We start from the raw sequence: 13,048 nt of genomic DNA on the forward strand, positions 1-13,048 counted from the left end.
TCAATGGATCGATACTTCTGGCAGAGACCCTCTCTTACACTGCAGGCCCTCTCTCTCTGTCAGTGCTATTTCACAACACCAACAATTGCCATATCGCCACTGGAAATATATTTCTCCCCATGGCAAACACACACAAAAAGAGATACTTTTCTACCCCATTCTGCCTGGCCGAGTGCTCTAAAGCCATGAATACGGTCCCTGTTGGCGGCCTGGCGAGAGTGCGGCCACCATCAGCTCCAAACTAAGGTGGGACGTATGTAGTTCGGCTGTAGGGTTGAGGGGGAAAGTCAATCCACACTAAAAGCTTAGTTGCTATCTGCCTCCTAGCATAGAGCCAGGAGGCACATAGGAAAGCATTAAATAAACATTAATGGAAGTGGGTTAGTGGAGATTTATTAAGGAGGCTTTTTGGCCTTGCCTAAGGGAGCCATGCACCATTTTATTCACTCATACAAGCACACAGGTAAACAAACAAGGTAATTTATGGCAGGCTTCACAGGTGGCAGTGTTTGGAATTCACTTTCTGGAAATTTTTTTAGGGTAAGACAATTGTTTTCCGCAACGTCTCAAGGACTTTTAATCATTTATCATGTGCTGAATGGATGATGTGCAGAATTCTTTTCTGTGGGCTTATTTGTTGGAATTTTCATAAGTAGTTGTGTAAAGTAATGAGGGTAAAGGGAGTTTTTTTTTTTTTTTTTACGCTATTTTTCTAACACTGTCTTGTGTCTTGTAAAGTGAAATATGGTATGTTGCTGGGGAAACTTGCGTTTATTCTCTCCTTTGAGGACAGCTGGAGAGAGAGACAGAGATAGAACCAACAGACGGCGGTTGCTTTGGAGGAGGTAGTGCATAATGTTTTATCCAGGAACTTCTCTCCACCCCAGCATGTGAAGCAGAGGTGACACGGGTGACAAAGAAGCGTGAAGAGTGTACTTTGAAAGTTCTTACAGAGGTAACGGAAAAGAGAGAGAGATTGAGGCAAAGAAAAAGTGAGAGAAAGAGTTGAAGGAATTGCTTTTGGAGGAGAAGCCAGGACTGATATTGGACCATACATGTCAGCCCTTGTCAATGTGACAAATCTTTGATGTGGAAATAATAGCCGGTGAGGGTTCGGCCCAGTCCAGTGGAACTACGTAGGACTGTGATGAGCTGTTGTCAAGCATACGCATATCCTCGATCACTTTCTCTCAGGCACAGGCAGTATTTTAGGCGTTGTATTCAATCGAGACCAAACCTCAAAGCTCTGTTTCTTTGATTTCACTGTATCTGCATTGCCTGTCTTAAGCAGAGCTTGATCAAATACAAGATATTAAAGTATGTGGGGTTGCACAACTTGTTGAGGGTTTTTGCTTCATTTTTCAGCTTAAAAGAAACAGGAAGTAATTTTGCACTTGTCAAAAGAGCTCATAAAATTCAGCCCCAAGGACAAAGTAGTACTCACATTCACATACTATTGCAGGTATTCAGAGTCAGACTCAAACACAGTTTCCATGCAGGCTTTTAGAACTCCTGTGGTGGATGACTGACATTGTGAGAGTAGTGCGTTTGTGTGAGCAATTGGCCAGCACTGAGTACACGATAACACTTATATTTTTCTCTTTCTCTCTATTATTGTACAAGATCTGTCTACACCACATACTGTACATAGACAAGTTATTAAGACTTTTTTACTGTTGGATGGATAGACTGGAATGATAAAATGGGTTAATAAGGTGAGAGAATAATAATTATCCCAGCAATCAATGTAATCTACGTTTTGTGTTTTTATTTTTCTATGAAGCACCTCAATATTACATTTTTCATTTTACGGTTACATTTTCAATTTTCTGTGAAAGTTTTGTTTTAAGTTACATTTTATATGGATTTTAATCAAGATATCATCCTTTGTTTACTGTACATGACAAAACCTTCATAATTTTGTTATCTTCAAGCTGAAATGTCATTTTTGCTTTTTCATCTAGTATGATCAAATGGAATAATGATCATTTTCAAGCCTGTTTCTGGAACACTCTGCCCATCTGCTATTAGTTGGACAAACAGATAATCCATCCCCAAACCCAGTGTTTCTGTTTCGGCATGGTTGTCATACTCAAAACAAACAAAACAATATTTTGACAGCTTCCAAGAGACACAGTGTTTACACTTTTATAGCGAAAATCAAGCTGCAATTGGCATAGCTGATTCTACATATTAAAATGGGATAAGAGAAAGAATTATAATGCTGAAAAAATGACACGTCAGCTTTAACGATCAGAAGAAACATTTGCGAAATTCCTCTCAATTCCATTTCTCTTCAGTAAACATTTAATATATGTTTATAGAGTAAGTTTGATGGTTCCATTCAACTTGTTTCAAAGAGATGTTTTCAGGACAAGCATTCGCATCCTATAATGGCAGTTAAACAATCTGACTCACATCTGAGAAGTTGATATGAATAGCTTGAATAAAATGCCAGGCGTGGATTTGATATATCCTCTCTGTTCCTTCAAAAGGGCAAACTCGGCCGATCCGTGCCGCTTTGAATCTAGGAAACACAATCACCTGAAAATGAAGGCTGAGTATGTGCAGCTAAATCACAGTCTACGTATAGCGTGCGGCTTTATTAGCATGCGGCATAAAGCCTGCGAGGCTCTATTGACACGCACTACCTGTTTGTTTGCATATGTGTGTGCGGTTTACGAGGCCAGGGACGGTCCAAGTGCACCTCGTGAGCTGTGAGATTGCACATCCCTGACAGGAGCTGTCAATAGCCGTTCAGTGAGAAAACCTGCCTTTATCTGTTCTTTAAATTACAGAGTGCATCTCTCATGGGGGTTCGGCATGCACTGACCCCGCTCTTGTTGGGAGAAGCAATGACTGCAATCAGCTATTCATTCCAGCATCTGTGTTAGACTCCCAGACTATGAAACTCTCCTCTATCACTCCTAATAGCTCAGCACCCAATGACTCAAAACTTAGAGGGAGAGGTTATTGAATGCCTGTGTTTGTCTCGCTTGACCTCTGCAGAGAAACGGTGGCTTTGCTCAATTTTCCGCAGGTGACCTCTTCTGTTGAAGGATTGTGGAAAGGATTTGGAGGGCAGCAAGTCGCTTTGTTTGTCGATGTTTATCCATCACTGTACAACACCCTGCTTGTCCTTCCTTAACCGTATCTTTCTCACGGCTTCTCCAAGCATTCGCGAGAGCAGTACGAGAAGCTCTCCACCATGCACAAGAATATGCAGAAGCTCTACGAAAGCCTGGGGAGCTACTTCGCCTTCGACCCCCACACCATCAGCATCGAGGACTTCTTCGGAGACCTGGCTAACTTCCGCAACCTCTTCATGGTGAGTACAGTCGCACTATTACCTGTTCCGCCTCAGTAGAGTGCTTCTATCTTCTGCTCTTTGCACTCCTCAAGGTTGAAGAGATTTTATTTTTTTTTTTTTTTTTTTTTCTCTCTCTCTCTTTCCTCTATTTCTCTCTCTAATGTGTATAAATCTGGCTTTCCGGAAGACTCTTTGAGAGCAGGTGCAGATAATACTCTAATTAATACTTCCGATGTCTTCTCCACAGCTAGATGGCACAGGTCAGGGTTGCTGGATAGCAGTATGATTAAGTTTAGGATTGCTTTGACAGCTTCTGTCACTTGGAATGTGAGAGCACAATTCTCTTTCTAACTTCTTCACTTTATTGTCCTCATATAGCACGCCATTCAAATCTAAAGCTGCTGGCCTTGTCTTAAGTGCATGTGGTGATTTAGCTTATTTTATCATATTTGATAAAGACATTTTCCTCACAGGGGTGAAAAAATTGAAGGACGGGCTTATTGGGCAGATTAAAACATACATAAACTATGCTGAGAATGGAATGTATAATGTATTACCAAACGTGTGGTTCCAGTGCAGATAAAAGAGTCTCAGAAGCTTCTTATCCTTTCAGAGTTTCGTTAGCTTCTGTATTTGGTGGATATCAAGTCAACGCCTCCTCCCTGTCACAAAAAAGCCCTACCTGGGATTTAGGCAGGTAAGACTAGGTTATTGCTGATAGGATGGGATTTATCCAGCCTGAGTTTGAAACCAGGGGAGGCGTTTGAAATACATCTCACTGTACAAAGAAGATATGAGATTTCCAGCTAATTGATATATTTTTTTAGGTTCTTAAAGTCATATTTGCTTCTTATAACCTAAATGGGGCTTAGGGATTATATAAATGAAACTTTATGAAAGCTTTAATATAAAAATTGTGGATGTAAAATTAAAATAATACAATTATTTGCTTTAATTTGGCATGAAAATTCATAAATTTTTTCAGTGTTGAATTGAACTGTGAAAACTTTTGAAAATATTCATTTTAATATACATATTTTATAATATTTTAATATTCATCCTTTGTACAATTATGGCTATTCAGATTTTAGTAATAATTTGTTATTTTTCAATTTATTGGTATATTTTTTATTTATTTTTTATCTATTAGAATAAAAATAAATGTAAACTGAAATTTTACATTTACAATTTTTTTACTCTGAAGCTTCCTAATATTTTGCATCAAAGTTTTGATAAAATTTCACAACATTTCTTATGTATCCTGCACAAGAAACATTTCATGAAACTCCTTTTGCAGTTCAGTTCAAAGAACATTTCCACTATGAGTAGTTTTTAGCTTTACTGTGGTAAGGGCATCATGGGATTGGGATAATATTGATTTAAAATGGAACCTAAATATTGACTCGACGAGGGCAGAATACCTCCACACAAAGTCTCTAGATATATTTTTAGATGTATATTTAAATATTTCCTCAATATTCCTGCTTCTTCCTATATTTTATCTCCCTTCCAGCAAAATAAAAAAGGGAAGAAAAAGTGATAATGCCATGTCCAGAATGTATGTTAAAAATCTTGAAAAACCATTGCAGTGAATGCCAAGAACTCCTTGTCTGAGGCTTTTCTCTCACCCTTCTTTCCAAACCATATCTGAAAACCAACTTTCATACACCCTGATCAAAGTCTAGAAACACATGACACTGCCCTCCATCTGCGATGCAGAGCTGAATGCCTGTAAAAGGGGCATCTATGAAAATAAATTATTCTCTCAAGCGAATAGCTCTTTATGAATAAGTTATCAGTGATTTAGACTTCAATGCTGGAAAGAGCAGAGCTTGTAGAGAACACAAACATGGCTGGATGTCCATGAATAGCACCACAAATATTCATTTTTTGGCATTTTACTCATATGCATATTATTTTTACTTATTTATTGTATTTTTTATTTTTTTTTTGTCTTTATTTTCACTTTGAGTAGTTTAGCTTTTTTTTTTTTTTTTTTTTTTTTCTGTGTAAAAAAAAAAAACAAAACAAAAAAAAACAAGGCCTTCCAAGCATGTATTCACAGTCAAACGCATTTAAAATTCCATCGGGCGCTTGGTTTTCCTGCATATAACCATCCACTTTAAAGTTCCATTGGTCCAAAATCCTACATTTTATAACTAAACAATAAACCTTAAATATGGCCACATACAGTAAATTGTTTGCCGCATCACATCCAGTTACGATCGGATGTTAGCCACATATTTGCAGATGTACTTTGTGAAACTTTGGCAGGGAAAGGTTATGAAAGAAATTTCTATTTATGATAGAGCCTTCTACATAATATACGTGTCACCATAGCATATTCATGGCACCTCATAGTTTTATCAACATTTATCCTCAGAAATAGCCCACATTGCTGTATGTTAAATTGCCTGAGTGACACATCCATTTGGTAGGACAAAAAAAAAAAGCCCCGCTTGCCCGTTCTCAAGAAGCGCGCACACTCAGATAAGAGAATCCATTAGCTATATTTCTTTTCAGTGTCAATAGAAATGAAATTTGATTTCAGCACATGAAGTTTGTTTCAGATCATCCCAACAATTTATCCAGTTCACTGCCAGATTTGAACTATGGAGAGAGGGAGAGACTCCCACGGTGTCTTCGTCTTCTGTTTGTAATCCTGACTTGCAGCTGTGGATGAATATCAGTATATTAATGCCTTATCAAAGTGCAGCAGATGGTGATGAACTAACAATCACACTTGTTAATTGAGTGAGCCACTGATTACACCAGAGGTTAAGTCAGCAAAGGTTGAGCCACAGAGATGGTGCATGACAAGCATGACTCAGCTAATCGATAGACTGCATGCATGTGTGTGTGTTAGTGAAAGGTCATATCTGTTCCAATACATGTAAGCTTGCACATACACAGTTATCGGCGGACTTTGGCTTAATTATAACAATAAAGCTAGTAATGGAGATTGTGATCTAGTTTAATGTCATTGCTGCCTGTTTTCTATTTCCACCACACAGCCAATTTGAGTGATCACAATTAAACCTAATGAAGTGTCCCTTCAGATTAGTCTAATATTTGAGTCAACACACACAACATCGGCCACTTTTCACTCTTGGCAATTTTGTAGGCCTTGCACAGCCTGTTGAAAACTAATGGGGGATATGATCCAATAAATAAATAAATAACTCAAATATTGTCAAATTTGGCCAAATATGCCCATCTGTGGTGTGGATTTTTTGTCCTCCGTTTCTCTCGCTCTCTTTCTTTCCTTTCCCGGAAGTGTTGATTGAATAGCCAAGTGTGTATGCGTTGCATGTAGGGCAATACATATGTTGTGGCCAACCCAAAAAAATAATCATGAATTATAGAGCCCCTGCCTGTGGGAAGAGTCACCATTTTTGTCTGTGTGCATAACATGAGGCTATTCAGATATTCTATTCTGAGGCTGGGCAAACAGGAGGGACTACAAAGCCACCTCCACAACGCAGGATTGCTGCAGGAGCGTGCTTCCTTAGTGTCACTCTGCTGCACATGTACCCAGCGAATATATTTACAAAGACATCTAGTCCTCAGTGGCTGCCTGGAAGGACAGCATCCTATCCTGTGCTTGCCAGCATGCATAAACACACCCGGGGTAGATGGAGTCCATATTGGCAAATTCAGTTCCACAGCAATCCCTCTCCTAGAGTAATGCAAACAGTCCTGTGGACAAAAACCCGCCGAACATCGCCTCACCAATATAGAGCTTGCACAACACACAGCGCTTTTACATAAAATGTGCTTTTCCCAGGTGGGTGTGTCGTGTTGATTGGTGTTAAAAGTAAGTTGCTTGTTTATTATCGACTTTCCTATTAGCAGATCAAGTTGGTGATTCATCCAACTGAAAATTTGATCAAATCCTCCCACATTTTCTTCACTCAAGATGGTTGTGTTTATGCATTGTTAATATTTAGTGTGTGTCAGAGTTAATAATATTTAGTCTTAACAGTTTTAAAAAGATAATTCACCCAAAAATGAAGATTCTTTTATCAATTACTTACCCTCATGTCATTTCAAGCCTTTATGGTCAAGGTCAAGGTCAAGTTTATTTATATAGCCCTTTAAAACAACATAAATGCTGACCAAAGTGCTGCACAACATGCAAGACAATGTAAATACTAATAAAAATGTTTTAAGAAAACATTTATGATGTTCTTTCTTTCTTCTACAATGTCAATATATAATAAGTAATACAGGTTTAAAAAGACATGAGTGTGAATGAATTGTTTTTTTACGGCATCGTCCATTTAAAAACAGACAGATAGAGCGCTATCGCTCTCACTTTTAAATAACCCTTTCTGAGTACTAATTAACCAAAAGAGTTTTAAGGAAGACTTTTTCCCCTGCAATCAGCTTTCCTAATGACTTCGGATTATTTAGTGTGCAAACACAATTAGCCGGCCTAATTTGCCTTAACATATTGATTGGTGGCCACCGCTGGCAACAACAGGACTTCCCATGGATTTCAGTCCTTCCTGTTTTATTCTATCTATCTTTTTTTTTTTTTTTTTTTTAAACTAACCTTTACCTTTCGTTTGCATAGAGCATATCTGCAGCCATGAGATATCAGCTTTCCCAGGCAGGGTGGACTGATGGGGATGCGATTTGAATTTGCAACAGTCAGAGGCACTGTGACCACGAGATACAAATTTCAGTGAGACCGTGCAGCTCAAATGAATGCTTTTCTGGTCGTCCGTGAGCAAGAACATGATCATGGTCTAAATTGTGCATTTTGATTCTCCTAAGCAGATATACGTGCTACTTGTAGAAACAGCAAAAAAAAAAAAAAAAAAAAACACCATCCCACCATCATTCTTGCCTTATGCTAATGCAATTCTGTCCTTTGTAGTCAATAGCTCAGACGTTTTGCGTTATGAGACTGATATTCAAAAGCACTCCCTCCGGGTGTTGTTTATCTCATGTAAAGCTTCCTAATACCTAAAACACAATTAAGAAAATTGATAAAATCATAAATACTGCCCCAGGCTAATTGGGATCAGGGTTGAAAACATGTTTGTTGCCATGGTAATTAGGGTTTTTGCATGTTTGATGAGGGTGAGATAATTATGTTGTGTAATCGTGTTTGCAGTCAGAATTGTTTGTTTGTTTATAAAAACTTTTGCCAGCAGGAATTATTTTTGTTGCTATGAATAAATGATTTTTCAATTAAGAATCTAAAGCTTGACAATGAGTTTGATGCTATCTCCAATTACAAGAATGAGATTGAACTGTCAATTTTGGAGACCCATAATTCAGTGGCTTCATAATACTCTGTTTGAAAATGCAAAATCACAATAACAGGAAGAATTGTTTATGCTAATATTTGTTGTCACTCTGTGCCATGAATAGATGAATATAGAATTCCTTTTCGCACTCTTTGAAGGACAGCCATATGCATGCTGACTCAATTACTTTTTATTAGAACAAGTATTGTGTTTATTCATTGCTGACTTATAGTTTTGCAGCAAAATGCAAATGTGGAACAGGTACATCTCTGTCTCTCATCCGTGTCCTTGTCATTTCATGAAAAGACAGTGAGCGTGCGAGCTCCTGTTCTCCAGCTTGTCGGCCGCTCCGCTATTGACCACCATGATGAGCTGTACTTTTCTCCTCCCACACCGTACCCATGATCCTTGTGTCTCAGCACCAAAAACGACAAGCACGTCGGAAACCCTAAGGGAGTCTGAAAGGGCCAGACTGTCGACACTCATTATATTGTACCACGAAAGAACAAGACACACACATATACGCATACACAAAACACTCATTCCTCCCTTTAAGGCAAGGCCTGTCAGGTTAGTGGTACAGGCCTGGGGTGAAGAGACCTTTGCTGTGCTGGAAAGGTTATGTAGAAGTGGCTTATTCTCTCTCCTCTGCTGTGTCTCCGTGCCCTCTGAGAATCTCCGTCTAGCCCTCTTGCCGTCTTCATAGCGCCTGACACCTCCGTGGCATTTACTGAAGAAGAGAGGAGGAGGACGATATCTCTGCGTCTCTGTATACAGGCCTCTCTCCCACTCGCTGGTACCCCGCCAGCATCGCCGCCGCAACATCCTGGCATTCAGTAACTGGAAATATCCAGGATGGACACTGTGTTATCTGCTTTCACATTAATGCTCATGGTGCTTTTGTAGCTCAGTGGGGACAACGGCAGTATCAGGAGCCATCTTGATGTTCAATTAGACAATGTCTGTCTGCTTTCTCTTCTCAACACTCATTGTTTCCTTCTTATAAGCAGAAAGGCTGCAATTGTGTCCCTTTAGTTCATGAGCAGATAACCAGGCCTGAGAATTTACTTTACATGAGATTTAAACATGGTAAAATGTGGTAAATGAGTTGAGTTGTGTTCGTGTTTGTGTAGTAGAAAATAGATATGATTGAGTATCTTAGCTGATATTTCTCTTGACAGAGAGCTTATTTCTGAGAGACATGAAGAGTCGACAAAGCAGCTATTTGATTTGCGATTGTGCTGTGCTTATTTTAATTAATGCATGTATCATATTGTACAGTTTAAATAATTTATTATCGTGTAGTCATTTTAGATGTTTATGTGTATTATCGTGCTATCACTTGGCTCACCTGTTATCCCTGCAAACAGGAGTAACTGTGTCTGCCGAATTTTTTTTTCTTTTTTCTTTTTTTTTTTCTGTTATTCTGTAGAATTCGTTATTCTTTTTGAAGCCATTATCTGTGCCTTTCCGAATAAGGTATTTGGCTTTAGGCACATCCCTGTTCAATATGTAATTTAAGGAATGAGTATGTTGTACAGATACATTTCTTTGACTCTGATTCTGTGATTTGGCAAGTGAGTGAACAATTGATGAGATGTATTATTTTAAATACAGTATGCAGTATTTCAAATGAATGACAGTATGTTTATTATACTAAAATAAACTAGCAAATGTTTTGATTTATTTCCCCCCAAAAAATTATCCAATAATGTCATTTGACAATATTTAAATGTCTGGCCCCTGCTTTCACACACAAGGTTTAATCCTAGTCCCAGACTAAAATGTGTGCATTTGAGCTTTTAACTGAAAGCAAGTTGCACTTGCAACTTGCACATTGTTTTCTCTCAAGATGCACACCAGTAATGTTTTTTTTTTTGTTTGTTTGTTTTTTTTTTTGTCAAAGGTATGTTTATAAAAGCTACTTAAATGCCCTGAACTAAGGTCTAATCCTCTTTGAAACCAGGCCTTAATATGTTAAAATCTAAATCAGTATCCACTTATTAAGTCTGACGTGTCACACATCACCGTTTCTATGTCGAAATGTTTAGGGGTGTGTTTCCCGAAAGCATCGTTGGTGAATTATGGTCATCTCTCTATTGGACTCTGTTAATGACAGTAATGACAGAACTTTTGACAATAGTTCGCTTTGGGAAACACACACCAGATCAGCTTAGATGAGATAGTATTCTCAATTTCTTATGTCACAACTTAACAAGCGAATATAAACATTGTGCACACAGGCATCTTCCCCTTTATGGATGATTGAAGTTTGAATTCTGCAGAGTTCTGCAGGCATAGTCAGTGTGGGCCCGCAGATAAGCAATATCCTCAGTGTGTATGGATGGACATACCATTGTTACTAAAGTCTGTCATTTCACATTGTAGAGTGCTCTCAATAGTGTTTCTTCAGTAGTAGAATTGGGCTGGAGTTTTCTTTCTTTCCCTTCTCGTCCACAGTCTTCTCATTTACCCTCTGATTTCATTGTCTTTATTTCTCTCTGACACTTCAGGATGCTGTGCGGGAGAACCACAAGAAGAGGGAGATGGAGGAGAAGATCAAGAGAGCCAAGCTAGCAAAGGAGAAAGCTGAGCGAGAGAAACTAGAAAGACAGCAGAAGAAGAAACAGTTGATTGACATGAACAAAGGTAAGGAACTACTGCCCCGTCGGGGCTCAACTGCAGCCCTGATCGCAATTTCACAAGGCGCTAAGCACTGCAGGGGTGGTGGTGGTGATGAGGAACAGGGCCACACTTTATCTGTGAAAACTCACACTCATCACCGCCTGATCCCTCGCACTAAATGTACAGGCAGTTTAAGAAAGCAGTGTCAGAAATATGAAGACATCTGTCAAGTAAATGTTGACGACAATGATGGTAGTTACAATGCCACACACATACCAGTGTGAAATCCAGTAGGAAATGAAGGAATTTCAGCAGCAATAACCTGCTACAGCTGTTACTCAGTATAAGAAGATATATATATATATATATATATATATATATATATATATATATATATATATATATATATATATATACACAGTAAAATCCCCAGAGTTAAATCAACTCTGCTCAGAGTACATATGGTCTCCCTCTCTAAATAGTGTTAAAGTAACACTGAAGCAGATTTAAAGTTAATGAGATAATTAAGCAATTAATAAGGCTGTGGCTGAAATCAGTTGTAGTTCTTGTGTTTCTTTTTTCTTTAGAGATTCTACTTGTTAACAGCAGGTGTTCATCACTAATGCACAATCATTACTTAATTAATTGTGACCCGATCTGGCGAAATGAGTCGGAAGTCGCAACGTTCTATTTTAAGATATGGGCCGATAATGTGGAAAAACAATGAAAAAATCGTTTTTTTTTTTTTAAGGTAATTTCAAAGAACAGACTTTCAAAAATAATCTCCCAAAGTTTCGTACTCCAGATAATTGAGTAAAGGTATTTAAATGGCTATTAAATTTGACATGGTTTTACTAAATTCGCTGGAAATGAACTTCTCAACTCCTCTCGTCACTTATGAGCATTTCCCAGTATCCCCTGAAACGGTATCCCCCTCTACAAATATGGTGTTACACGTTGTATATAACCAATCAAAAAGCTTAGAAATGTAAACACACTGACCTAAACGCTGATTTTTAACAACGGGAAGTCCCGTTTCGACTGACAGGCACGCGATCGGTCCAGCCATCCTCCTGTCAGACTAGCGCGCCTTTTAAAATAAAACTCCCATTTGCGTGTCTCTCTTTTAAATTGAATCCATATAGGTAGCACAAAAATTCTTTTTGCATACAAAACCAGAGACTTTAAGCTTTCATATCAAGCCTCCAACATGCTTCTGTTGCGTTGTTTTCACCCTCTAATGAGTCTGAGTAATATGCTTTTACAACAAAAATAGCACAGCAGCTAACTGAATACAAGTATGTATATTTCACGTGCTCATAACTTCATGAAAAATGCACAGATCATAAAAATCGCGATGATCACAAGATATTACTCACGAAATGATTTAACATACTTGGCTAAAAACATGTCTCTCATCTCTCCAGGATGCAGTGTGTATCCAATGTTCCCGGACCCATCCATGTTCGTTTTCCAACGTGGAATAACACATAATAGATATCATTTTAAAGCTTAGAATCTCATCTTTTTAATGCATCTAACCATTTTGAAAAACTCCTAACGAGTGCTGAGAAGTGCCTCTAAACCGGAGTTTACCGCCCGTTGGCGCCACCTGGCTGCGGAAAAAATGAACAACAATTTTTCAAACTATTCTTTATAATATCACCACGAAATTTGAACCAGATGCAGCTCCCATATAGGAGAGCATCACCAAAAAAGAATTTTTTAGCGATCTTATTGTGTTCCTGAGTTATTCCATGCCAAATAAAAAAAGAAAAATAATTTTTAAAAAATTATATATATATTTTGTCTTTTATTAGCTGTTTCTCAGCACAATAATGTCCAAATGTAA

The 13,048-nt window shown here is 38.3% G+C and overlaps 1 protein-coding gene across 8 annotated transcripts in view; it reads left to right on the top strand.

The window, feature by feature from the left end:
- The window catches only part of diaph2 (diaphanous-related formin 2), a 456,526-nt gene that overhangs the window by 377,585 nt on the left and 65,893 nt on the right, over window positions 1–13,048 (top strand). For all 8 annotated transcript variants that reach the window (XR_010895340.1, XM_067388324.1, XM_067388359.1 and 5 more), the window contains 2 exons: window positions 3,164–3,328; window positions 11,085–11,220. Coding sequence is in view for 7 of the 8 variants with exons in the window: in XM_067388324.1 (XP_067244425.1) it covers window positions 3,164–3,328; window positions 11,085–11,220 (301 nt within the window). In the remaining variant the exon portion in view is untranslated. The remainder of the gene's footprint in view (window positions 1–3,163; window positions 3,329–11,084; window positions 11,221–13,048) is intronic.

Source organism: Chanodichthys erythropterus, chromosome 1, assembly GCF_024489055.1.
Source record: "Chanodichthys erythropterus isolate Z2021 chromosome 1, ASM2448905v1, whole genome shotgun sequence".
Lineage (NCBI taxonomy): Eukaryota > Metazoa > Chordata > Actinopteri > Cypriniformes > Xenocyprididae > Chanodichthys > Chanodichthys erythropterus.